At 51.4% G+C, this 27,848-nt stretch overlaps 1 protein-coding gene across 1 annotated transcript; it reads right to left on the reverse strand.

Annotated features, from left to right (window-relative positions):
- Positions 1-46: 46 nt before the first annotated feature.
- Positions 47-27,848, reverse strand: FCRL4 (Fc receptor like 4). Its single transcript, XM_044266641.1, has 12 exons — positions 27,792-27,848; positions 25,968-25,988; positions 23,625-23,876; positions 22,199-22,456; positions 21,626-21,910; positions 20,532-20,819; positions 15,153-15,266; positions 13,639-13,666; positions 13,052-13,134; positions 12,753-12,821; positions 1,829-1,860; positions 47-1,729 (listed from the first exon to the last, which is right to left on the reverse strand). Exons 1-12 carry the CDS (start codon positions 27,820-27,822, stop codon positions 1,613-1,615), a joined length of 1,578 nt encoding a protein of 525 aa, XP_044122576.1. The 5' UTR covers positions 27,823-27,848; the 3' UTR covers positions 47-1,612.

A 27,848-nucleotide genomic window follows, 5' to 3' on the forward strand; every position in this document is an offset into this window, starting at 1 on the left:
ACGGAGAGCTTTTCCCCTGAGGTCAGGAACATGGCAGGGATGTCCATTATCACCACTGTTGTTCAACATAGTACTGGAAGTCCCAGCCTCAGCAATCAGACAACAAAAAGAAATTAACGGCATCTGAAACATACTAATTTCTTAACATTAGTATACAAATTTCCTAAGCGGTATTTTTCTTAACTTGGTTTGAGACAGGATGCAAACGAGGCTGGCGGTCCCTTTGGTTGATGTGTGTCAAGTATCACTGAGCTTGTAGGTTTTCCCTCCCCCTTCGCTTCCTCCCCCCCTCCTCCCTTCCTACCTCCCTTTCTTCCTCTTTCCCTCCTTCCTCTCCCTCCCTCTTTCCCCTCCCTCCCTGCTTCCTTCCACCCACCCACCCGTCATCTATTTGTGGGAGAAACCTGCTCATGTGCCCTGTGGATGTTTCCAGTGTGGGTTTCCTTGACTGCGCTCCTGGTGCCGTCTCACGGCGTGGTGCTGTAGCTTCATGTAGTTCCTGTGAGCTGGTGGTTTGATCTAGAAGCTTGACGGGATCCAGTTTTGATATTTTGGGCAGGAATACTTTGTAGGTGACATTGAATACTTCCATCAAGAGGCACAGAATATTAGGCTGTTTTAATGATAATCTAATCAGTAGGTGTCCCATGAAATATCTGGTCAAGACAGTGGTCTTTTGTTTCTTTTATTCCTTCTTCACGTATTGGAAGAATGATTTATTCCCACATCAACTATTTAATGGTGGGGAAATAGCATTTGGAGACTATAGTCCCTGGAAAGGTGCTCACTGCTGTCGTATTACTAATTATTTCCACGCCTTTTCAGTGGACAGACCTAGGAAGTAAATACCGTTTTTTTTTTTAAAGCAGGGTTTCACATCCGCTTATGCTGATACTTCCAACTCAAATTTAGATTTGTACAGCTATTAACTTTTTAATTTCTCAAATTTCTTTTCTCTAATGTTAAAAATCTTTGTCTGAAATAACATAGACCTTGTTGCCTTTTGCTTTTGGAAGCTCCACTTAGAGGCTGCTTCTCTGGCTCTTCAGATGATTTTGTAAAGTACTTACTATCCTGCTTAAATTCCTGTCCCTGTAAAGCACTGATGCGGATCCTTCTGCCTGCAACTGAAGCCCGGCAGTGTAAACAGTGTAGCAGGAGGGGCGGCTCTGGGCACCGTCTGGGAAGGACCCAGGTACCACTCAGAGTTAAGCCGACTGATGCAGATGGTCCCCAGTGGGACAGCTGTTGGAGACACGTTGAGCAGAGACCCGAGTCACTCAGTTGCGTCGATGTGCGAATTCCAATTCATCAAAATTTGTGCTTCTGGTTTTCAACAGGAGTACTTCTCCCCCCTTCATCATTTCCCCTAAATCTGAGCCTGAAGAACACAACAGGTTAGGCTCAGAGCAGGTGTGTGGGATTTTGTCTCACCCGTGGACTCTGGTCACTTGAGCAAGTCTCTCGGTGGCCGCCCCATGACCACTTCAGAGCAGGTGAACTGGGAGTTTTGGATGTGAATGCGCACGGGCAAGAATGCTACACTGGGACCAGCTTGTCACTCCAGGGGCCCCAAGGATGGCCTTGAGCTGGGCTTTGGATCAGGAACAAGTCATGCGAATTGGACGTTCTCATAACTTCCCATGGCGTCTTCATCCTGAGACCTGAGCTCTCCAGCTGAGTCCTCTGGGAGTCGTGTCTTCACGGCAGAGTAGACAACCGAGTCATGCTGGGGTGAAAAGGAGATAGAGGAAGAACTGGAAAGAGAGAGGGAGGCTGGGGCTGGAGGTAGCAGCGGGACGGAACACAGTCAGGGACCGATACTCACCTTGTCCTCTAGACACGTTCTGGAGGTGCGGGCTGTGGGGGGAAACGGCATCACTGAACTACGGGCACTATGACCCATTCAGAACAGCCTGAGAGCTTTCCTCCAGAGGCTGGAGCCACTGAAACTTTTCCATTCATGGTTATGTTTCCCGCACCCCATCCCCCAACATGTCCTATGACCCACGTGATTTTCTGTTTTACCATTTCCTGGTCCAGACTTCTGCAAGTTCTTTATAACCACCATTGATCCGTGAGGTCCCTCCTTACCACCACGCCAAGAAACCTTGTTCCCTTCCTTTACCAGATGTCGCCACAGAATGTCACTCTGTTTTAACTTTTGCGTCTCTTCACGCACAGCACCTCCGTCCCACTCCAGCCTCAGAGCACCCCGGGATGGCTCGGCACGTCCCCATGAGAGCCTTCACATGTGTGCCCATGGGAGAACTCTGTCTCACATTACAGGGTTCTAGTTCTTACTTTCTGTGGTCTTCTAGAGGTGGAGCTGCAGTGAGAGGGAAGGCTAGCAGGAGGGATTTGGAGGATCCTACATGTTAGAAATTCAGAGTCTCAGGGAAGAGGATGAAAGTATCAGAGCCGCGTAGTGATTAATGGGGACAGAGACCCCCCCCAAAAAAAATGCCTCTGGGACAATCGAGGCTCCTCTCTTTATCATCAAATTCTTTCCATTGAACTTTCAGGGTTATAGATATTTTAAATGATGTGATAGAAGCTATGTACTCACTTCCCAGAATGATAGTCCTGTATATGGACTTTACATTCTATTTCAGGGGCTTCATGCAAACCTCAAGGGACTGGGGAAAATATCTTGCTACAGATCATTAATATGTAAAGTTCGCGAAGGACAACTAGTCCTGCCACAGAGTGCTTAGCTACAATGGTGCTCTGACAAGTACGTCAAAGGAAGAGGGTGGAGAACAGCAAGGGCCAGGCTGGCTCCGCGAGATGCCGTCAGTCAAGAGAAACAACTTGGAGGCAGTTCTAGATCTACCATCCCGAAGGTCCCAGTTAGTGGGGATGGCCTGAGAAAGCAGCGTGACAGACAAAGCTGGTGATCTGGGTGGGTCAGATACAGCGATGGGTTCCGTGAGCACCAAATACAGCAAGACAGAAGAGCTGGTCTTAGCTTTGCCTTTTTCAGGATTTGGGATCATCGGGAGCAATGATGTTTGACGCCATTTGTAAAAGAAGTTCAAGATCAGGTTACAATTGAAATTTCTACGAGACACAAAGATACTGGGGATTTTAAATTTCCAAGTGAGGTGCCATCGTTGGAAAAGCAACCTATGAAATGGGAGAGAGCGTATTTGCAAACCATATATCTGATAAGGGGTTAATATCCAAAATACATAAGAAATTCACACAAGTCAATAGCCAAAATACTACTACTAACTTAATTTAAAAAATGGGCAAAGAATAGTCATTTCTCCAAGGATATACAGACGGCAAACAGATACTGGAAATGTGCTCAACATCACTTATCATTAGGGAGATACAAACAAGACCACCATGAGATGTGACCTTACACCTGTTAAAATGGGGTGTTAAAAAGGCACTGATGGCAAGTGCTGGTAAGGATGTGGAGAAAAGGGAGCCCTCCTGTACCATTGGCGGGAGTGTAAGGCAGTGCCACCATTGTGGAAAACCATATGGAGGGTCTTCAAAAAATTCAGAAGAAAACTACTGCATGATCCAGCAACCCCACTTTTGCGTATACACGCACGGAATTGAAGTCGGGGTCTTGAAGAGATGTCTGGATCCCATGTTTCCTGCCACATTGTTCATGTAGCCAAGAAACGGGAACAACATAGGTGTCCATTAACAGATGAATAAAGAACATGTGATACACACACACACACACACACACACACACACAGTAGAGCATGATTCAGCCTTAAAAAAGAAGGAAATCCTGATATTTTGACAACAGGGATGGACCTGGAAGTTGCTGTGCGAAGTAAAATGATCCAGACACGGAAAGGAAAATACCGTATGTCCTCACTTCATATGTGCGATCTAAAATAGGCAAGCTCATGAGGGGAGGAGTCAAGATGGCGGAGAAGTAGCAGGCTGAGACTACCTCAGCTAGCAGGAGATCAGCTAGAGAGCTTATCTAAAGATTGCAAACACCTGCAAATCCATCGGCAGATCGAAGAGAAGAACAGCAATTCTAGAAACAGAAAAACAACCACTTTCTGAAAGGTAGGACTGGCGGAGAAGTGAATCCAAAGCGACGGGAAGAGAGACCCCGGGGGGGAGGGGCCGGCTCCCGGCAAGCGGCGGAGCAACGGAGCACAAAATCAGGACTTTTAAAAGTCTGTTCCGCTGAGGGACATCGCTCCGGAGGCTAAACCGGGGCGAAGCCCACACGGGGTCGGCGTGACCTCAGGTCCCGCGGGGTCACAAGGATCGGGGGTGTCTGAGTGTCGCAGAGCTTGCGGTTATTGGAACAGGAAAGCCGGCTGCAGAGACAGAGCCGACAGTAAGCTCGCAGCTCGGAGTTGCCTTGAACCGGTCGCAAGCTTGGTGAGCTCAGAGCGCGGCCGGAGGTTAGGCAGACGCGAGTTACCAGGAGCAGTTCTCTGAGGGCGCACAGGGGAGCAGGGCCCTGGGCTCTCGGCTCCTCCGGGCCGGAGACCAGGAGGCCGCCATTTGTATTCCCGTCCTCCGGAACTCTACGGAAAGCGCTCAGGGAACAAAAGCTCCTGAAAGCAAAGCCCCGGCCCCTGGTAAGGGCAGTGTAATTCCGCCTGGGGCAAAGACACTTGAGAATCACTACACCAGGCCCCTCCCCCAGAAGATCAACAAGAAATCCAGGCAAGACCAAGTTCACCTACCAAGGAGTGCAGTTTCAATACCAAGGAGAGAGCAGCAGAATTCCAGAGGAGGAGAAAACAAACCACGGAACTCATGGCTTTCTGCCAGTGATTTTTTAGTCTTGCAGTTAATTTTTTTTCTTTTTCATTTTTTTTCTCTTCTTCTGCTAAAATTTTTTATAATTTTACCCTTTTCTTTTTTAACGTTTTTTAACTAGATTATCTAATATATATATATTTTGCTTTTTTATACTTTTCTTTATTCATTTTCTTTTTTTTAATTCTTTTTTTTCTTTCTTTCTTTTTGAACCTCTTTTTATCCCCAAATCAGAAGAGATCCTAATCTCTTCAATCTTTTTTTTCTTAACTATTTTTTAAATTCTTGATTGAATTTTTAATTCAATCTCTTTTTTTAATTCTTTTTTTCTTTTTTTCTTTCTTTCTTTTTGAACCTCTTTTTATCCCCAAATCAGAAGAGATCCCAAACAGAAGAGATTGGGAGATCCCAATCAGAAGAGATTGGGAGATCCCAATCAAAGGAGATCCCAATCAGAGGAGATCCCTCACCCAATCGTGAGGGGCGAGAAATCCCCCCACATGATTTGGGATCTCTTCTGATTTGGTTAAAGCATATTTTCCTGGGATTGTTGCCACCCTTTCAGTATTTTACTTGCTCCCTCATATACTCTTAGCTGGACAAAATGACAAGGCGGAAAAATTCACAACAAAAAAAAGAACAAGAGGCAGTACCGAAGGCTAGGGACCTAATCAATACAGACATTGGTAATATGTCAGATCTAGAGTTCAAAATGACAATTCTCAAGGTTATAGCCGGGCTTGAAAAAGGCATGGAAGATATTAGAGAAACCCTCTCCAGAGATATAAAAGCACTTTCTGGAGAAATAAAAGAACTAAAATCTAACCAAGTTGAAATCAAAAAGGCTATTAATGAAGTTCAATCAAAAATGGAGGCTCTCACTGCTAGGATAAATGAGGCAGAAGAAAGAATTAGCGATATAGAAGACCAAATGACAGAGAATAAAGAAGCTGAGCAAAAGAGGGACAAACAGCTACTGGACCATGAGGGGAGAATTCGAGAGATAAGTGACACCATAAGACGAAACAACATTAGAATAATTGGGATTCCAGAAGAAGAAGAAAGAGAGAGGGGAGCAGAAGGTATACTGGAGAGAATTATTGGGGAGAATTTCCCCAATATGGCAAAGGGAACGAGCATCAAAATTCAGGAGGTTCAGAGAACGCCCCTCAAAATCAATAAGAATAGGCCCACACCCCGTCACCTAATAGTAAAACTTACAAGCCTTAGTGACAAAGAGAAAATCTTGAAAGCAGCCCGGGAAAAGAAGTCTGTAACATACAATGGTAAAAGTATTAGATTGGCAGCTGACTTATCCACAGAGACCTGGCAGGCCAGAAAGAGCTGGCATGACATTTTCAGAGCACTAAACGAGAAAAACATGCAGCCAAGAATACTATATCCAGCTAGGCTGTCATTGAAAATAGAAGGAGAGATTAAAAGCTTCCAGGACAAACAAAAACTGAAAGAATTTGCAAACACCAAACCAGCTCTACAGGAAATACTGAAAGGGGTCCTCTAAGCAAAGAGAGAGCCTACAAGTGGTAGATCAGAAAGGAACAGAGACAATATACAGTAACAGTCACCTTACAGGCAATACAATGGCACTAAAATCATATCTCTCAATAGTTACCCTGAATGTTAATGGGCTAAATGCCCCAATCAAAAGACACAGGGTATCAGAATGGATAAAAAAACAAAACCCATCTATATGTTGCCTCCAAGAAACTCATTTTAAACCCGAAGACACCTCCAGACTTAAAGTGAGGGGGTGGAAAAGAATTTACCATGCTAATGGACATCAGAAAAAAGCAGGAGTGGCAATCCTTATATCAGATCAATTAGATTTTAAGCCAAAGACTATAATAAGAGATGAGGAAGGACACTATATCATACTCAAAGGGTCTGTCCAACAAGAAGATCTAACAATTTTAAATATCTATGCCCCCAACGTGGGCGCAGCCAACTATATAAACCAATTAATAACAAAATCAAAGAAACACATCAACAATAATACAATAATAGTAGGGGACTTTAACACTCCCCTCACTGAAATGGACAGATCATCCAAGCAAAAGATCAACAGGGAAATAAAGGCCTTAAATGATACACTGGATGAGATGGACATCACAGATATATTCAGAACATTTCATCCCAAAGCAACAGAATACACATTCTTCTCTAGTGCACATGGAACATTCTCCAGAATAGATCACATCCTCGGTCCTAAATCAGGACTCAACCGGTATCAAAAGATTGGGATCATTCCCTGCATATTTTCAGACCACAATGCTCTGAAGCTAGAACTCAACCACAAGAGGAAGTTTGGAAAGAACACAAATACATGGAGACTAAACAGCATCCTTCTAAAGAATGAATGGGTCAACCGGGAAATTAAAGAAGAATTGAAAAAAATCATGGAAACAAATGATAATGAAAATACAACGGTTCAAAATCTGTGGGACACAACAAAGGCAGTCCTGAGAGGAAAATATATAGCGGTACAAGCTTTTCTCAAGAAACAAGAAAGGTCTCAGGTACACAACCTAACCCTACACCTAAAGGAGCTGGAGAAAGAACAAGAAAGAAACCCTAAGCCCAGCAGGAGAAGAGAAATCATAAAGATCAGAGCAGAAATCAATGAAATAGAAACCAAAAAAACAATAGAACAAATCAACCAAACTAGGAGCTGGTTCTTTGAAAGAATTAATAAAATTGATAAACCCTTGGCCAGACTTATCAAAAAGAAAAGAGAAAGGACCCAAATAAATAAAATCATGAATGAAAGAGGAGAGATCACAACTAACACCAAAGAAATACAAACTATTATAAGAACATACTATGAGCAACTCTACGCCAACAAATTTGACAATCTGGAAGAAATGGATGCATTCCTAGAAACATATAAACTACCAAAATTGAACCAGGAAGAAATAGAAAGCCTGAACAGACCCATAACCAGTAAGGAGATTGAAACAGTCATTAAAAATCTCCAAACAAACAAAAGCCCAGGGCCAGATGGCTTCCCGGGGGAATTCTACCAAACATTTAAAGAAGAACTAATTCCTATTCTCCTGAAACTGTTCCAAAAAATAGAAATGGAAGGAAAACTCCCAAACTCATTTTATGAGGCCAGCATCACCTTGATCCCCAAACCAGACAAGGATCCCATCAAAAAAGAGAGCTATAGACCAATATCCTTGATGAACACAGATGCGAAAATTCTCACCAAAATACTAGCCAATAGGATTCAACAGTACATTAAAAGGATTATTCACCACGACCAAGTGGGATTTATCCCAGGGCTGCAAGGTTGGTTCAACATCCGCAAATCAGTCAATGTGATACAACACATCAATAAAAGAAAGAACAAGAACCATATGATACTCTCAATAGATGCTGAAAAAGCATTTGACAAAGTACAGCATCCCTTCCTGATCAAAACCCTTCAAAGTGTAGGGATAGAGGGCACATACCTCAATATCATCAAAGCCATCTATGAAAAACCCACTGCAAATATCATTCTCAATGGAGAAAAACTGAAAGCTTTTCCACTAAGGTCAGGAACACGGCAGGGATGTCCATTATCACCACTGCTATTCAACATAGTACTAGAAGTCCTAGCCTCAGCAATCAGACAACAAAAGGAAATTAAAGGCATCCAAATCGGCAAAGAAGAAGTCAAATTATCACTCTTTGCGGATGATATGATACTCTATGTGGAAAACCCAAAAGACTCCACTCCAAAACTGCTAGAACTTATACAGGAATTCAGTAAAGTGTCAGGATATAAGATCAATGCACAGAAATCAGTTGCATTTCTCTACACCAACAACAAGACAGAAGAAAGAGAAATTAAGGAGTCAATCCCATTTACAATTGCACCCCAAACCATAAGATACCTAGGAATAAACCTAACCAAAGAGGCTAAGAATCTATACTCAGAAAACTATAAAGTACTCATGAAAGAAATTGAGGAAGACACAAAGAAATGGGAAAATGTTCCATGCTCCTGGATTGGAAGAATAAATATTGTGAAAATGTCTATGTTACCTAGAGCAATCTACACATTTAATGCAATTCCTATCAAAGTACCATCCATCTTCTTCAAAGAAATGGAACAAATAATTTTAAAATTTATATGGAACCAGAAAAGACCTCGAATAGCCAAAGGGATATTGAAAAACAAAGCCAAAGTTGGTGGCATCACAATCCCGGACTTCAAGCTTTATTACAAAGCTGTCATCATCAAGACAGCATGGTACTGGCACAAAAACAGACACATAGACCAATGGAATAGAATAGAGAGCCCAGAAATAGACCCTCAACTCTATGGTCAACTAATCTTCGACAAAGCAGGAAAGAATGTCCAATGGAAAAAAGACAGCCTCTTCAATAAATGGTGTTGGGAAAATTGGACAGCCACGTGCAGAAAAATCAAATTGGACCATTTCCTTACACCACACACAAAAATAGATTCAAAATGGATTAAGGACCTCAATGTGAGAAAGGAATCCATCAAAATCCTTGAGGAGAACACAGGCAGCAACCTCTTCGACCTCAGCCGCAGCAACATCTTCCTAGGAACATCGCCAAAGGCAAGGGAAGCAAGGGCAAAAATGAACTTTTGGGATTTCATCAAAATCAAAAGCTTTTGCACAGCAAAGGAAACAGTTAACAAAACCAAAAGACAACTGACAGAATGGGAGAAGATATTTGCAAACGACATATCAGATAAAGGACTAGTGTCCAAAATCTATAAAGAACTTAACAAACTCAACACCCAAAGAACAAATAATCCAATCAAGAAATGGGCAGAGGACATGAACAGACGTTTCTGCAAAGAAGACATCTAGATGGCCAACAGACACATGAAAAAGTGCTCCATATCACTCGGCATCAGGGAAATACAAATCAAAACCACAATGAGATATCACCTTCACACCAGTCAGAATGGCTAAAATCAACAAGTCAGGAAATGACAGATGCTGGCGAGGATGCGGAGAAAGGGGAACCCTCCTACACTGTTGGTGGGAATGCAAGCTGGTGCAACCACTCTGGAAAACAGCATGGAGGTTCCTCCAAATGTTGAAAATAGAACTGCCCTATGACCCAGCAATTGCACTACTGGGAATTTACCCTAAAGATACAAACGTAGTGATCCAAAGGGGCACGTGCACCCGAATGTTTATAGCAGCAATGTCCACAATAGCCAAATTATGGAAAGAACCTAGATGTCCATCAACAGATGAATGGATCAAGAAGATGTGGTATATATACACAATGGAATACTATGCAGCCATCAAAAGAAACAAAATCTTGCCATTTGCGACAACATGGATGGAACTAGAGCGTATCATGCTTAGCGAAATAAGTCAAGCGGAGAAAGACAACTATCATATGATCTCCCTGATATGAGGGAGTGGTGATGCAACATGGGGTCTTAAGTGGGTAGGAGAAGAATCCATGAAACAAGATGGGATAGGGAGGGAGAGAAACCATAAGTGACTCTTAATCTCACGAAACAAACTGTGGGTTGCTGGGGGGAGGGGGGTTGGGAGAAGGGGGGTAGTGTTATGGACATTGGGGAGGGTATGTGCTTTTGGGTAAATTGGAAGGGGAGATGAACCATGAGAGACTATGGACTCTGAAAAACAATCTGAGGGGTTTGAAGTGGCGGGGGGGTGGGAGGTTGGGGTACCAGATGGTGGGTATTATAGAGGGCACAGCTTGCATGGAGCACTGGGTGTGGTGAAAAAATAATGAATACTGTTTTTCTGAAAATAAATAAATTGGAAAAAAAAATAAAATAGGCAAGCTCATAGAAACAGACAGTACAACAGTGGTACCCAAGGGCTGTGGGGAGGGGCAGCGGAAGTGACGGCCACAAGGCAAAAAGTCGAGTCACGCAAGATGGACGAGCTCCACACAGCGTCGTGCCTCTAGCTGACGACACTGTATCGGACACTTGCAATGCTCTAAGAGGCTAAATCTTACGTTAAGTGTTCTAACATGCACGCACATAATAATAGTACAAATGCGGGCGGAAGGAAACTCTAAGAGATGATACATATGCTTGTGGCCTTGATGATGCCGATGGGTTCGCTGGCGTATGTTTATTCCTACATCACCCCCTTTTATACATTAAATAAGTGCAGCCTTTTTCCATGTCAGAGAAAGTGGTGAGCTGCTTACGCTATGCAAGAGCGTGGATGAGGGGCAGAGTGTTCTGTTAGGGGACAGAAGCTAGACAAAGAGACTACGTTACATATGATTCTATTTACAGGAAATTGTAGAGAAGCAGAACTCTACAGAAAGAGGGTCAGTGGTGGTCAGCGTGGAGCTGGAAAAGTTATCTGCAAAGGAGCAGGAAAGGACTTTCTGGGGTGCTGGAAATGCCCCAGGTCTTGAAGATGGTGGGGGGGCTGGGCCTGGATACGTCTGTCAGCACTAATCAAATTGTGCGTCTAAAATTAGTGAATTATACTTTGTATGCAGGTTATACCTCAATAAAGCTAGTTAAATCAATAAATTTGAGTAGAAGAGAAAGTCGAGTGCATCACAGTAGGATCACAAAGCTTGTGTCTCAGTGACGCGTTAGTACTGGTGTGTGTGCCTGTTCCCGCTGGCTGACAATAAAAACACTTGAGATCCACCAGTCTAGAAGGACGAGGGCGCGGACATGCAGCTGGCGGGATTATCAGGATGTTGCCGGGGCAGCAGGGACCTGAATCCCCAGGTGTTCCCAGGGACGGATGTGGTTCAGCTTGGACAGAGGACGAGAGTGTATCCAAGGAAGCCCCATCCAGTAGGGCTGATGGGTACCGGGGGACTCCAGCGGTAGGAAGCTGGATGTGAGTGCTGGGGTGTGAAGACACTAAAGGGTCACAAACAGCTGCAGGGATTGGAGATGCCCAACGGTGCCAAAGGAGCCTCGGGAAGGAGCATCCAGCAGGGAACCTCAGAAGAGAGCATGCACACACCTCCTGGGGAGGGCCCACTTCCGCACCTGCCGGACAGACAGGTGGACGCCAGCTCCCAAGCACCAGCTGAGCGTGCCCTTCCCTGCTCAGGTCCCTAGTGCCCTCCAGGCCAGTGAGGGGTGGCCAGCCACAGAAACAGAGAAGCCAGCTCCATCCTGCCCTCCTGCCCCCGCCAGGTCCCCTCCTGAAATTTGCCTGAACAAGTGGAGGGCTGAGTGTTCTGGCTGCTGAATGGTGACTGTGACATACAGTGCCCCCCTGCCGCCCGTCACCGGAGAGACTGGAGAATGTGTTGAAAAGCCTGTGCTGCCAAAATGTTCATCTGAAGTGGCTGGGAAGATCTCCCACAGAGTCAAGTTTCAAGAAATGGTGGGAAACACAATTTTTGTGATTTGTAACAGGTCTTACTTGTCCAGGATATTGGTTACACAGGGTTGTTTGTATAGACTCACTGAGCATTTGTCTATGTATACATACATTGTGGGAACACGTCTCTCTAAATGTTCTCACCACATAGTAGGTGCCTTGTAAACCTCATCACTTGATTACTTAATTCATTATTTAAAAGAAATTTTCAGGGGCGCCTGGGTGGCTGAGTCGGTTAAGCCTCTGCCTTCAGCTCAGGTCATGGTTCTGGGGTCCTGCGATCAAGCCCTGCGTCAGATTCCCTGTTCCGCGGGGACTCTGCTTCTCCCTCTTCCCCCACCCTCCCGCTGGCTTGTGCATGCTTTCTCTCTCAAATAAATAAATAAATCTTAAACAAGGGGGAAAAATTCATACATACATTTTCACGATGATGGGAGATGTTCAGTTTTTGTTCTGGTCATCAGCAAAGATACATGCTGTAGTTTTTAGTGTCTTTTTTCTTTCTTTAGATGCTAACCACCACTGTAGGGGGTTTTACATGCCTTGTTTGTTGATCGACTCAGTGTACGTTCCGCGGTGCTCAGCACCCAGCACGTGTTGAATGAAGCAACAGAGTCCGCAGCCGGAATCTTCCCCAGGACTTACCGGCCCCTTCCTGTCCCAGCTGCATACACTGGATCTCGGAGTACACCAAGTCTCCCTCTCCGGCGTGCACTGCAACGGACAAACAGCACTTTCCAGGCCACCCCTGTCAGAGGTACGCGCTACCCGTCTCCTCCTCCATTCCTCCCCATGCTTCTTGGACGTGGAGTGAGGCGGTGGCTTCCTGAGGGTCTGGGTTTGGGATACCGTAGGACATCAGGCCTCCGCCAGGCCTCCCCCAGGCCTCCAGGTCATTACCTCTCCCTGGCTCCAGGGGGCGGCTTCCCTACCGGGCTCCTCACCTTTGTCATATGACCACAGCAGCTCCCCTGGGGCAGGGCACCCGGCCTGGGGCGCCTCTTCCGGGCCTATGGCTGGAGGGCTCCTGAAAGACAGAAAACGCATGATCATCCCTGGAACGGCATACGGGGCCGGCAGTGGGATGGCCAGAGAGGAGGGGGCACGGGAGTACGTCAGCGGAAAGCAGGGGTCCAGAGACGCAGAGAGGAAAGGGCATAATGGGGCGGGGGGAACAGGAAGGGAGGGATCAGCCGATGGCAGGGGACCGGGAGCAGGAATGCTTTAACTGGACCTTCAGCAGGTCCATATAGGGCCAGACTGTTCTTTTGAGAATGACCCAAGGACCACAGTATGGGCCGGCTGCCGGGGAACAAGGCTGGCCACTCTCTGACAGCTTAGTGAGAAGCATCTCGCAGACCATGATAGGAGCTGTCAGAAAGTTCTAGAAGTTGTGATTTTGGTCATTTCCGGGGATGTGAAAATGTGGGCATGTAGCCAGAGGGACAGAGAGACACGGCTTGACCTAACTGTGTGAACCCACAGTTCTGCATATTCTGTTCCTGGAAGACCGGGAAGGCTGAGGCCTCACCTGGCTGTGTTTCCGGGAAAACCACGTCCTGCAAAACAAAGCAAAGGCACGTTTGTGTCAGCAGAGGGAGCTCGTTCTCAGAGTTCGCAGGGGAACCCGCCTTAGAAAGGGGGCAGAAAAAGTCAATTCAGGAAGCACGAGAGACTGGGGCCTCTGAGAGACAAAGTGAGGGTTTGGGAGGGGAAGGGGTGGAGGTTGGGAGGGCCTGGTGGTGGGTGTTACGGGGGGTGCGGACTGCATGGAGTGTGGTGCAGAAACAATGAATCTTGGAACACTGAAAAAATAAAATCAAATTAAACAAAAAACCCACAAAAACCAAGAAGGTGCCTATGTGGCTCAGTGGGTTAAGCCTCTGCCTTCAGGTCAGGTCAGGATCTCAGGGTCCTGGGATCAAGCCCTGCATCGGGCTCTCTGTTCAGGAGGGAGCCTGCTTCCTCCTCTCTCTGCCTGCCTCTCTGCCTACTTGTGATCTCTGTCTGTCAAATAAATACATAAAATCTTTTTTTTTTATAAATACATAAAATCTTCAAAAAAAAAAAAAGCAAAACAGAAAAAAAAAGAAAGAAAAAGTCAATTCAAACATGCACCTAGTCATGGATTTTTAGGAAAACGATGTGGAAAAGGATGGAACAAAATGCATAACTGACTGCGGACAGGGCTCCACACTCCTGGGTCAGACAAGCTGGAGACTTGATTAAGGTTCCAGGCTGTGACGATGGACGACCCCAAGAAGCCCTGAGTAAGTACAGTCTGGCACACAGCGCCGGGAGGGCTGCCGGAGGACTTTGGGGAGCCTCGGTGGTCACGCCCAGAGCTGGCTCGGGCTCCTGCTCCCGCTCCGGCCCTCCGAGAAGGCTTGTCTTCAAAGCAGCCCACACCGGGCATAGGGGCGGGGCTGAGAACCACAGGATGGGTTGAACTGAACTGATTAAAACCAAGAGACAGAGTTGGGGGGTGTGGGCAATTGTTCTAGAGCCCAAGCGGCGTCTCTGTGCATCACCCCCACGAGGCCTCTGGCCCCTGAAACTAGTCTGAGCGCGGCCCAGGCGAGAAGCCTGTGGGAGCGCGACTCTCCCCCAGGTAGGGGAGGAGCTGGCGGGCTGGCCCTCGGGGACACAGGGTGGAGGGTTCAGGCTTTGGCACCAGGAGGTCTCCAGGGAGGAGGAAGGCTATGGGGTAACCAGCTCCCGCTCTCACAGCCCTGTGACATACTGACTGCCCATTCGTGAAGGATTTAGCATGGGCGGCAGTGTGTCGTTGACCCATCTGTAGGAGCCAAAAACCCGCCCAGGGAAACTGCTTGGATTAGGTTTTTGAAACTTAACATAAAAAATGGTGCTTCCTTCCTTAGCGAACCCAGCTAGTGCAAGCCGCCCTCCACCGCGGCATGTGCTCTACACAGCTCCGTGAAGGGCGTAGGTCTGTGGGGTTGGGGGTGCGGAGGGGGAGACTGGGGGCCCTGCTGGGGACCCAGGCGCCTGGTGGGGATGCAGAGGGTAAGGGAGAGCACACACCTGAGTTCCGGCAGCGCCGGGGGTAGATCCACAGGACCACTGCCAGGAGAAGGATGCTGAGCAGAACCCCAGCGGCTTTCGCAGCAATAAGACCGCTTCTGTTCCCTGGAGTGCCTGCGGGGAAGAGCCTGTGTCAGCCCCAGGGGAAAGGGCCGTGATGCCCTGGCACCTTTCCTCAGCACAGCTGGGGTCCTGAGCCCTGGGGAGGGAGGAGTCTAACAGACGAGGGCAAGCCAGGGCTGGTGCACACAGGAGGCAGCCTTCTGGTCTGGGCAGCATGGCCTGAGCCTGAGCGGCAGGACAGGACTCTGTGCTCTGGTAGGGGGTGTAGGTTGACGGTGGGGGGCCGTGCCAGAGGAGGAGAATGTAGCCAGCTCCCTCCACTGACCCACCAACATCGGTTCGGAATTAGCATTTAAGGGAAATCCCTCTCTTTCTCTGTATGTCCCATCTTCTAGCAATCTGGCCTCTTGGGAATTTCCCTAGGCCACCTGGGAAGATATGACATGATGCTGGTGTGTCAGCCCCTCATGGAGGACTGGCACTGCCTACTGGACCCTCGGGGAACCAGCAGCACCATTACAAGACCACAGTGGGACCCCTCAGGGAAGCAGCACGTTCTCCATCCTCATAGAAGCCCCAGAGGGGATGAGAGATGCTGGTGAGGCTTCTGACTTGCTGTTGGGTCCGTTCTATCTTCTCATTCAAAAGACTTCTTTTGGCAGATTCCTTCATTCACTGAGCAGACATCTACGGAGTCCTGCCTGGTGCCAGGCCTTGAGGACAGAGCAGTGAAGAGGACAGGGGGGTCCCTGCCCTCCAGGGGTTTATTGTCCAGAGGGGAGGCAGACAATAAACATATAAATACATTTGTGGAAGAGCAAACACGAATAGAGGGGCAGAGAGTGGGGGGTAGAGGTGCTTTGCAGGCAGATCCTTGGTCCCCAGGTAAACCCAATTCAGACTTCCCATGCCAGTGCCGCAGACTTACACAGAAAACGTCCATGGATCAGAATAACGCTACCACTGGCGATTTTGCCGTTTACGGCACGGTGTTCTGCTCCCGTGATTCCTGCCACAAAGTAAGCACTCGGTACACGTGGCCACGGGCTGTCGGTGACATTTCTGTCCCCATGTTTCCCTTCCTGACAAAGTCAACAAACCCAGCCTGACCTGTGAATGGTTCCGCCTGCAGGCAGTAGCTCATGGGGGTCGTGAGCCCAGCCTCCCCACCATGACAGCCAAACTGGGGGGGAGATCCGCGGACAGAGCAGCGGGGCTGCTGTGTCCTAGAGAGCAACTTTCCCCTGCTGGGGCAACCACGTGTGCAAAAACCAGAGTCAGCCAAGGTCAGACAGGCCAGTGATGAGCAGGAGATTGACTCAGTAACAAACCCTCCCACCAAAGAAAGCCCAGGCCAGATGGTGTCACTGGTGGGTTCTTCCAAACACTTAGACAAGAGTTAACACTGAGTCTTCCACAAAACAGGAGGAGTGAACATTTCCAAGCTCATTTTTTGAGGCCGGCGTCACTCTGACACCAAGGTCAGATAAGGACAGCACGAGAGAAGTACAGACCAAGATGGCTGATGAATACAGAAGCAAAGATTTCCAAAGATGTGTGAGTGGCCAATGGGCACATGACCAGGGGCTCAATGTCACCGGTCATCAGGGAAACACAAGCCTAAGCCACAGTGAGCTATCGGCTCACATCTGTGAGAATGACCCTTATCAGAATGACAAGAAGTAACAAGTGTTGGTGAGGACACGCAAAAAGGAGCCCTTGGTGCCCCGTTGGTGGGAACGTAGGCTGGTGCAGCCACTGTGGAAAACAGGATGGAGGTTCCTCACAAAGTTAAAAATATGATCCGGCAGTCTCTCTTCTGGGGATGTATTTGAAGAAAGTGAAATCACTTTCTGGAAGCAAGTGTCCCCCCCAGACTCACTGATGGCATTAGGGTCCTTACAGGAAGGGGCACCACAGACACGCTCTCTCTCTTTCTCTCTCTCTCTCCATCTCACCCCTCTCACACCTGCTCCAGGAAGGCAGCTGTCTGCAAGGAAGAGGGCTCCCCCCAGAACCTGACCACGCCACCCTGACCAGACTTCCGGCCTCCAGGGCTATGAGAAATGAATTTCTGTTGTTAAAACTGCATGAGCTCAGACAGCCCCCCCTTAGCCCGGTGCTCCCAGCAACTGCAGACTTTCTCTGCTGCTAGAAATTCTCCCGTTTCTGAGCACAGAGATTTTGCATAAGGTCCACGCATGAAAAAAGATCTGGTGAGAAATTCCTGCTCTGCCATATGTCCCCCGAATCCTTGACATCTGCTTCATCTCTGAGATCATCTGCTTCCTTAACAGAGGGCGACATCTGCCTTGCAGGGTCGTGCAAGCCGGCCCAGGGACATGTGCGAGCCGCCGGCTGGCCGCCCAGAGCACGGGGGGTCGATGCGTTTTACTGACCTTACATCCAAAGGGATGGTGAACGCCTTCACACACGTGTGCATTTCCAACAGGTTCCTCACTGCCCTCTTCAGGGAGTGCAGCCTTGGGCTCCCCGAGGACATCTTTCAGTACGAGAGGCTTCCTGGAGAAGCAGGTCTCCCCCCGTCAGAGCCCCTGTGGGGTTCCAGGCCAGCACGTCTTGGCGGTGGTGGTGGTGGCCCTCAGCAGCTGTTCTCCCTCCTGAAAGGCCATCCGTATGACACGAGCCCCCCTCTCTGCCCGTCTGTGCTGGGGGTCTCAGCCACTCTCACTGTTCACTGAGAAATTTCCAGATCGAGAGGCAGACAGTCCCGTGGTATCCGCTGATGGGAAGACCTGCCTGGGGAGGTCCCCCTTGGTCACAGGACTTGCCTCGAGGGAGCTGAGGGGGAAAGGGCAGAGCAGCTGGGCCGCCCGTGTAGCACCCCTTCCCACAGTTGCTGCCCTGACAGTTCAGGGTCACAGTTCCGTCAGGGCTCAGCGCTCACAGACACAGCACCGTCCTCTGCCTGTTCAGTGTGGTGGATGGACAGCGGGACTTGCCTGGGCATCACTTCTTTGGAGGACTGACACCCTCTGTCTCTCCGAGCTGAATGATTGCGTGGAGGTGTGCTCTTTGTGACCTTGTGAGCGATACCAAATCTTTCGGGGCTTTGTACTCCTTTTCTGTAGAATGGAGATACTGATGTCCTGGTCTTCTGGGATTGATACTCTGGTTTCTAAAATGATGTGTGTATCATTCGCTGACTCTGTACAGATTTATTGAATGCCTCATATGGGCTAAGCCCTAGTCCAGCCACCGGGGATACAATAGTGGTCAAAAGAAAGACCTGCCTTTGTGAGGCGAGTATGGGGGGAGTGGGAGGGACAGAGACACGGCATGGAGGCCAGAGATAAGTGCTTCGAGGAAGAATCCAGGGGGTTCTGGGGAAGGGGTGTCGGGGCGAAGTGCTTCTGGGTTAAACAGGTGGTTTGGAAAGGTTGCACTAAAAAGGGGAGTAGAACCTTGGGGGAGATGAGTCGTGAGCACGGGAGTATCATGGGAGAGAAGTGCAAAGGCCCCGAGGTGGGACCATGACTGGAAGGCTTGAGGAGGAGACAGGAGGTCACGGTGACCAGAGCAGAGGAGGGAAGGAGAGGGTGGATGGAGATCAGGGTAGAGCAACAGGACATCAGGGGCCACTGAGGATGATGGCTGTCCCTCTGGAGCTGGCAGGACGCCAAGGGAGGATTTCGTGCAGAAGAGCAACATGACTTAGAGGTTCCTTCTGATGCTGCACTGGGAGCAGACTGTGGGCAGCTGGGGTGACGCAGTAACCCAGGAAGGAGCCCAGGGGCTTGGGTCAGGAGGTGGCCGTGGAAATGGGAGGAATCAGTCACCTCCGTGCTGTATCCTGAAGGTAGAGACAGCAGGACTGGCAGTGGCTTTGACGTGGAAGATGATGTAAGAAGGAAAGTCAAGAACGAAGCCCAGAGCTTTGGCCTAAGCAAGGCAGACGGTGAGGGAGGGGGGTTCGTTTACCCAGGGGCTGCGTCACACGGGATCGGATAGTCACGAACACCAAGACTGTGTTTCTGGATGAGTCGCATTTGCGATGGCGCTTAGCCACTCCCGGGGGGCGCCTGATTTAAGCGCTTGGATGTGCGGGTTTTGAGCTCAGGCTAGAGGTCTGGGCTGTAGGTGGAGTCGGGAATCGTAAGCGTACAGAAGTCAAACGTGCTTTTGAGGTCAGGAGACAGGATGGCATGATGCAGACAGTGGGCACAGACGGGGAGGTCTGAGGGCAGAGACCCACGTGCCCCTGGTCCAGAGCTGGAGATCCAGGGAGGACCTCGTGAGGAAGCCTGGCAGGAGAGTCTGACAGATGGGCAGAGGGCCCAGAGCGAGCCACGTCTGAGAGGTCAGGGAGGAACGTGGTCCAAGAAGGAAGGGAGGGTCAGCTGCGTCAGGTAGTTACCACTGACTTCAGCAACGTGGAGGACAGTAGACCTTCACCGGAACAACTTTGGTGGCAGGAGGCAAGGCCGGTGCAGACAGGACGAGAGGGGGCAGAAGCGGAGGGAGTGAGCGGGGTGACTCTCCAGAGGAGTTCACTTTCCAGGAGCTCCTCCGTGAAAGCGTTATTGGAGGGCAGGGCTGTGACCGAGCCTGACGGAGAGGGACTGAAGGTCGGCAGGGCCACGAGGGCTGCATGAGAGCCTGGCTTGTGTGGCGTCCTAGGGACAGAGTAGGGGAAAGCAGAGGCCAGAACCGTGGGACCCAGCGGAAGGCTTGTCCCCCAGCACAGGTGACGGGCTCTGCGTCGGCTCCCCGTGCCCGTCGGCTTCTCGGCCTGCGAGGGTCGGGCCCTGAGGCTGTCAGGCCTGTAGAACGGATGAAGCAGGGCCTGCGGCCGGCTGTGTCGGGTTTGCGGGGACGGTGGACGTGCTGTGGTGACTCACGGAGCGACGAGGACCCCGAGGGCCCGTTAACCAGCTAATGCTGCTCTTGGACACCGCCCGGATGCAGCAGGGCACACACGTGCCATCGCCTCCAGCCCGCGCAAAGTCTCCCGGCCAGGGCTCCCTCCTGGAGAACCGCACCGTGACCCGAGGGTTTGTATTTGTGTTTGGAAACTGCCTGTCACGCTGTCTCACTAACAAAATGTGGATCATGTGTGTTCTGTTAGGTTCTAAGTTTAGCTGAGATGATATATGTAAAGCCTCCAGTAAATAGACAGGAAATACTTAACAACAAAAAAAAAGAAAGAAAGGAAGAAAGAAAGAGCGAGCCTGTCACCACGGAAAGTGGCAAAATGGAGCCAGAAAGAGGAGAATCACCAGGAGGGCTGGCGTGCCACCCCTAACCTGAGAACGCTGAGCGTTCTGAACAAAGCCCATGGACACTCAGCCTCACCTGTGACGGTGACGTTCAGGGCCCCGCTGCGGGCGAGGCCGAGGCCGTTGTCCGCTGTGCAGTGGTACAGCCCTGTGTGACTCCCCACGGCAGCAGGGATCTCCAGCTCGGCTCTCTGGGAACGCTGACGTGTGCTCCCCAGAAGCTCCCCCGTGTCCTCTCTGTGCCAGGAGAACGTGGTGTCCCCTGTGCCTTCAGCCACAGAGCAGACGAGGACCAGACGCTCCCCTGCAAGCACGTGGCCCCCCTGGGGCAGGGTCTCCAGGAGCACGGCAGACACTGGGACACCTGCGTGAGCGCGAGAGGACAGGTGAGGGCAGGTGAGGGCTGCTGGGACACCTGTGTGAGCAGGAGAGGGCCAGTGAGGGTCTGTGGGGGGAGGGCAGCGCCGGCATGTTGGATGGGGCTCTGTAGCCTGTAGCCTGTAGAGTTTGGAGCTAGAACGTCACCAGATTTAATAGTTCCTGACACACGAAACTGCTGGAGAGAAAACCTGGCTACCCCTGGAGAAGGCTTTGAGTTTTGTCTGAGGTCCTGGCTGGCTGGCTGGATTGTGTGCAGGGACAGGGGGCAGAGAGTGGTCCCCCTGGAGCCGGGCTGGATCACACCCATTTCCAGGAGTCGTGCTTGGTCTCTGAGACAAGGCGATACTCACCATATTTACCTTTACCTGCGCATCCTTCTCTTGTGTGTTGCACTTGGCGGGGACGCCCATCATTTGCTGCTGTTGATGAGGAAGAGGCTGAGGCTCATCTCCTCAATGGTTTGCCCCAAGATCGGACCTTCTAGAATGTGTCGGCTCAGGGCAACTTATTTCTCGGCTTTGTTTGTTTTCCCTAACTCTCGAATCTAACTTCACGAACCAACTCTATGATTTCGAGGTGCTGGTGTTCCAAAGGAAGTCTGAGTTTTCAGGCGGATAGTGGTGGAAACGAGCCGTGTAATTCTATTTATAGTACCTGACTCCAGGGCCAGCCTATGTCCATCAGGATGACCAAATCCATCCGTGCTGGGTGGTCCCTCCCTGCACAGGGCCATGGGGAGCCGCAGGGGAGGGTGCCACAGCCCTGGCTCCCTGCCACTTGGACACTCACCGTGCACACGGATCTGCAGGGGGAGGCTGCGCTTGCGGATGCCGGAGACGGCTGCCGAGGCCTCACACCAGTACGACCCCGAGTCCTCCCTCCAGACGGCTGTGATCTGGAGTTCCGGAGACCTGCTCCAGTTCGAGAACACGACCCCATGGTCCCTGAAGAAGATGAAGGACAGCAGAGCGTCCGACCGCTCGAGGGGCAGCTGCGTCCGACAGCTCAGGTTTACAGAGCCCCCCTCCATGGGCTGGGGGGGTATGACTTCCAGCTTTGGTTGTGGAAATAGTTCTGGAGAGAAGAGGGAAACCAAGTTCTCGGGATGCGGCACTTAGAGCCCCGGGATGGGCAGGCTTGGCTGCTTGGTTCTAGGAAACTTCAGACAGACACACGGCAAGACACTCGCTGACCCCACTATCCTGTTGTCCTTCGGCAGCTCCCAGTGCAGTGACCCCGCTGTGTCTGCTGGAGGACCCATGGCTGTCCTTATCCGGAGTTGGGGCGCTAACGTACGGGTCCCCCATCAGGCCCTCCCCGCCCTGACATGCCTCAGCAACCTACATGAGACAAAGGGCGTACCTTGAATGTTAACATATCTGGCACTTGACCTGTATGAGTAACGATTTCCCTGCAGAAATCCAGTGCATCCGTAAAAGCCACTGTTGTTCAGACTTGCTTGTGGTATCGCAAGGTCTCGGGCTTCCGGAGAGGAGGAGACGACTTTCCCGTTCCAGCTGTACGTCACCGTGCCCAGTTTCTCTCCCCTCCTCACTCCGCATCGCAGAACGAGCGTGTCACCTTCAAACACAGAGGCCGGAGCCTGAAGGATGAGCTGTCCTGGAAAGCAGAGACCAGCGCCTGTCACTCAGGGACACCCTCCCTCCGCGCAGCTCGGCTCACGAGGCTCGACTGGCCGTCTTTTCTCTTCCACAGGATTTAGGCTCCGGCCCAGGCTCACTCGTTTCTTCCCGATCCTCATGACCTGTTTCGTAAACAAGCCCCGAACACTCCAGCTCGACCCCCGCTTCCTACTCGAGGACAGATTCATCGTATGAGGATTCTAACGCGGGGACGGAGAGCTGAGTGGGGTGTGAGCGACACTCCGACATAGCGGAACACGGTTAAGATATCGCCACCGGCTGCTCCCAGGGTCCCAGAGCGAGCGTCACCGCAGAGGAAACAGACTAGGAAGGGTCACCGCCCTCGGGGGCTCGCCCGGCAGCAGGCTCGTTCTCAGACCCAGACCCGGGGCTGAGGGATGGGGAGTGGGGTCCCGGGAGGACGTTCTCCTGCTCTTCAGCTCTGCGTGACAGGCCCGTTCTGGCCCGTCTGTCTGCGGTGACTGAGGGACGGCCTCTTCCCCGGAGCAGGGCTGTGCAGTGGTCCCAACCGTTCTCTGGGAAGGAGGCAAAGCAGGCCACGAGAGCGCAGGAAGCGAGCGGAGCCCCTGAGGCGGAGAGTGGGAGTAGAGAGGGGCAGGTGCGGGACAGGTGGGGACACAGGCCCGAGGCGGAGACTCCCTCCTCCGCACTCCTGTCCTAGGCCACTTTTCACACCTGCTTGATGCTCAGTAAGCGCACGTCCGTGTCGTTTGTCCTGCAGGGGGCTGTGCCTCTCTGGAGGGCCGGCGCTAAGCTGGCTGCTGTTTTGAATCCCCTACAATGAACTCCTTCCTCCGCTGTGTAAGTGCACAGGGAGGGCCGCGGACGGCCGTCAGACGATGGCACTCTAACGTCCACGGAAGTTCGGAAACACCTCAGACACGAGGAACTCGAGGACGCGAAGCCGGCAGGGGCCAAGGGTTAGAGCCGCAGGAAGGACCTCGGGTGACGCGAAGCCGGCAGGGGTCAAGGGTTAGAGCCGCAGGAAGGACCTCGGGTGACGCGAAGCCGGCAGGGGTCAAGGGTTAGAGCCGCAGGAAGGACCTCGGGTCTCGCCGACTCCCGGGGACTACAAGGCGCCAGAACCACGTCTGTCGATTGAACTCACCCACCCTCCTGCTCACCTGAAGAAAAGATCAAGCTGACACCGTCACTGAGGAGCGAGCCCTGGGTCTGGCACCGGTACGTTCCAGAGACACGGGCCTTGAGGGTGTTTCCTGGGGTGTCACGTAGCATTGTTGCCCCAAGGAACCACCGGTACCACTTCATGTTCTCGGCTGCGTGGGCGCGAGACGCGTTGCAAGTCAGATTCACGGTCTCTCCTCTGAAGACGGTGGTCCATGGGGGATGGAGGGAGACCACGGGCTTGGCTGCAGCTGGAGGAGGGAAGAGACGCAGCCTGAGAAGGAGAGCCCTGTGCTTCGCACGGCCGTTGGCTGCTTCACGGGCGGCCTCAGTGATAAACGAAGAGGAAAGAGACGTTGTTCTTCCCTGAGATGTTACTCCCTGTTGGAAACACGCTCTCGCACCCCTTCCCCCTGTTGCTGCCGCCGCCGGCTGCGAGAGCCTCCTGTTGCTGGGCTAACCAGGTGGGCGCTGCTGTGCGAGGGAAGGGGATGGGAACGTGCCCTCCCGGACTCCTGTGAGAGGCAGGAGTTCAGCACGCTGGGAGCAGTTAGCGGCCACAGGATCCAGTTCTGGGTAAGGGGATGGCAGGGGAAGAGAGCCAGAAGGGGCCGGGAGTGGGGTGCTGTGGGAGGTTTCACCCCTGCAGTAAGGGAGCAAAGCAAGGTCAAGGTCAGGACGGGGGTGGGGGGGAGCGCTCTTACAGTTTTACTTGCCTCCCTCCTCCCCCAGCTTTGCTCCCCGGGCCGTCAGGATGGCTGAAGTCACAGCAACTCCCACATTTAAAAAATCAATATTCGATTCAATTTGTTCTGCAAATTGCCTGTGGTAATCTAAATTCTGCGAAGCAGAAAATAAGCCAGATTATTTCCATGTGCATTATTTTGTTTTTCAAAACTAAAATCTCAATTATGGGTGTATGTAATTTACCATAAAATTTTAAGTGGAATCCCCTGGAGTGGGTTCCTTCTTCAGTACCTTGACGCTCGGATAAGGAGGACCGCCTGCATGTAAGGACCCACAGACCGTGGCTGTTTTTAAAGCTTGAGACCTGGAGTCTTGCCTTCGTGGACAAGAATGCCTGACTCGGTCTTTCAGTTACGCCCGAATGTAAAGGAAGTGCCCCCTGTGGAGGGGGCAACACCGCAGAGGAAGCCGAGCGCCAGTTTCAGACGAAGCAGCTCGGGGCTCTGTCTGGTCACACAGACATTCCTGGGTCTCTGCGGACCTTGTCTTTCTCAGAGGATTGTACAGATTATCCCGTGTTCCCAGTGAGCAGGGTCGTGTTTCTCCTGGAGAGAAGAGAATCCCCACTGTCTGTATTCCCGGCAAGCCTCCGGGATGGGACATGGGGACCGGGCAGCAGATCTCGTGCCCGAGAGAGGGGAAACTTCCACTGAGGGGAGCCGCCTGCTTCCTGACCAGTCCCACTGCCCCTGCTGTGTGCTGCAGGACGGCTCCTCTCGTCGGGGCCTCGGCAGTGAGGCTGGGATGGATGGGGTCAGTGATCTCTAGCGTAAGCACGTCTAATCTGCGTAAGCAGCTGATCTAAGACACTTCCTGTATTTTGTTTCTCCATCCTGGAGCTTTTAGCAAAGTCCTGTCAAGTCACAGTCTCTTCCCAGCTGGGCAGTGATGTGTGGGAGGGTCCGTGTCCACAGCACTGAGCAGGGGACTGTAGAGCCCGGAGCCGCAGGGGAGGGCGTGCGCACCTGCTGGCTGGGGCCGGACCACAGCAAGCAGCCCCCAGGATGAACGCGGTGCTCTCGAAGGGATTTTCGGGGATGACCACAACACCTGGAGACCCTTCTGCCAGCCCAGGAAGGCTGGGGTCCCTGATGACCGGAGGACGGGCGCTCAGAGGCATCGTGATTTGAGCTATTCACAGGAAAATGTCTACACAGCGTGCTGGGGTGTCGGGTGGTTGAATGTGGTTGTGGCCATGCTGGGCTGGGCCGGGGAGGGGGGGGTGAGCAGAGCTCTTTATGCCCTGGGCCCCCCGCTCCGACCGCCCTGGGGTCTCAGCCTATTCCCAGTGTCCCTCCAGGGTCTGTGTTCTCGGCGAGGTCGGCCAGCACCCCACATCAGGTGGGGGCACGCCCCTCCTTGACCTCTGTGTCCTGCGTCTCGGGCCCCCAGTTTCACCTGACACAATGGCAGGTTTGGCTCGAGAGTGGGACTCCCAGCTCCTAGGGTCCGGGTTGCAGGACAGGGTGACACTGCCCTGCCTGAGTCCTCAGGACAAGGACACGGGGACCAAGACCCCCTTACCAGCATTCCTTCCAGAAATGGTCACTAGAGTATCTAGAAACATAAAAGAAAGGAAAAGGGGACCGACTTACCGAGCTTTCCAATGACTGGCGCTGCAAGAGAGGTGAGGGCCACGGTCAGCACAAAGCACAGAGCCGAGCCCTCCCGCCCAGAGAGCCCACTGCCCGCCCGGCTCCACCGAGGGTGGGAGAGGAGGGCCCGGCTCCAGCCCTGGAGAAGCCGGGGCCGCCGAGGCTTGAAGCGGAGTGGCGTGGTGCTGGGCAAGCTGCGGAAGGCTCCCCAGCCTCCCGCTCCTTCTCTGTCACACGGGGACCATAAAAGTGACCTTGTGGTCTTATTTCAATGAGTTGAATCGGTAAGTCTTCCACTGATGGCCCCTGTCACTGTCACTGTCTGTCAGACCCGACCACGCTGCGGCTGCCGCTGCCCCTTGGCTTCCGTCTCCCTGCCTGGAGTGTCAGTCTCCTTCAGTACCAAGAAAAGCCAAGTCATACCCAAGCCCTCACACCCCAAGGAAAGCCACCTCCTCCATGAAGTGTTCTTGGATGCCTCGGGGCTGCGGTGCCCTCACGCTGCTCTAGGCTAAGAACACTGCGATCGCTGCTCTCCGGGACCGGCACTCAGACATGTGGCGCGGGACGGGGGCTCGCAGCGCCGTCCTAGTGTCACAGGTGGCTCTGCGTCCCGACCTGGCCACGGCACGGAGCTTAAGGCAAACGACCGTCTCTGTGCCTTGGCTCCCTTATCTGCAAAATGGGATTTATAGCAGTTCCAGCTCATTGATTGTTAGTTGCTTGGACAGATCAATAGATGCGATGCTCTTAGAAGAGTGTCTGGTAAAGTCAGGGCTCTGCATTTAATTATTAATTACTACCAGCAAGAATGAATAATTATCACACATTATCTTGACCCACACTGTAATATTTTTGCGTGGGTTTCCAAGTCCAATGCTCCTGCATTTGTCCTTTGATTTCCTCACCAGAAGGTCAGCGTTTGGGGGCCGAGATTGTCCTCTGCGTCCCTGTGTCCTCCCGCTGCCCTGCACTGCACTGGGCCCGGCGTCCCCCTTCATTCACTTTTCACCGAGTTCCCATGATGCGCAGCCACGCTAATAACTCTTCCTTTAGTTGGGGTCTGGACGTGCCACTGGGCAGAGGACAGACACTTCATAACTATGTGGTGTACGACAGGCTGACAGGTCTTTGTTTCCCTCGTTGGAGCTGCTAGGAAACCTGCGCCTCACTTAGACAAAGACTGAAAACTGGTGCAGAAGCAGGGGAAATAATCCAGAGGAAACCGCCTTATTTCTGCTCCGCTCATGCTTCCTGCAGTTATCGGGGCAGACGGGATCGTGGGCTGCGGAGAAGGAATGACCATCCCCAGCAGAAGCTCAGTCCCACGTCGGCTCACAATCAGGGCACCCACCCAGACTCCACACACCCTTCAGCCTTCATGATCTGTGATTAGGGAGGTGACCTAATTAGGACCTAGTTAGGACCTAAAACCTAACTGCAGATTTTTTTTTTTAAAAAGATTCTATTTTTAAGTCATCTCGACAGCCATCGTGGGGCTCACACTCACGACCCTGAGATCAAGAGTCAAACGCTCTACTGACTGAGCCAGCCAGGCAGCCCCTAACTGTAGATTTTGTTTACATGGAAAAATAAGCCCGCTTCTGGAGTAGGAGGAAGTTGCTGTGGGCAATTAAAAACAAGTGAGGGATGTGCTTCTGGAAATCAAGTCTCCCAAGCCCTCAATATCTTCCCCTTTGCTCATTCCCTGTGGTTCTGAAGTAAGAGCGTAGCCCATTTGTGCCACAGCCCGCCGGGGACGGCGTTTGCTCACGGATTGGCCCCGTCTCCTCCCGGAGCAGAGGCTTCCCCTCCAGCACTTACCGAGGACGAGCAGAGACGCCCACAGGAGCATGGGAGCGTGCCCCGGGATCCCGAGGA

This window comes from Neovison vison, chromosome 10 (assembly GCF_020171115.1).
Source record: "Neovison vison isolate M4711 chromosome 10, ASM_NN_V1, whole genome shotgun sequence".
Classification (NCBI taxonomy): Eukaryota; Metazoa; Chordata; class Mammalia; order Carnivora; family Mustelidae; genus Neogale; species Neogale vison.

Excerpts from the sequence above, each read along its gene's own strand:
- FCRL4 (XM_044266641.1), bottom strand. The coding sequence starts at position 27,822 with ATGCTCCTGTGGGCGTCTCTGCTCGTCCTCG. Across the intron at positions 20,820-21,625 it reads CCTGCAGATCCGTGTGCACG|GTGTCCCAGTGTCTGCCGTG; the intron begins GTGAGTGTCCAA and ends GCGCTCACGCAG. Across the intron at positions 12,822-13,051 it reads GCTGTGGTCATATGACAAAG|TGCACGCCGGAGAGGGAGAC; the intron begins GTGAGGAGCCCG and ends TGTCCGTTGCAG.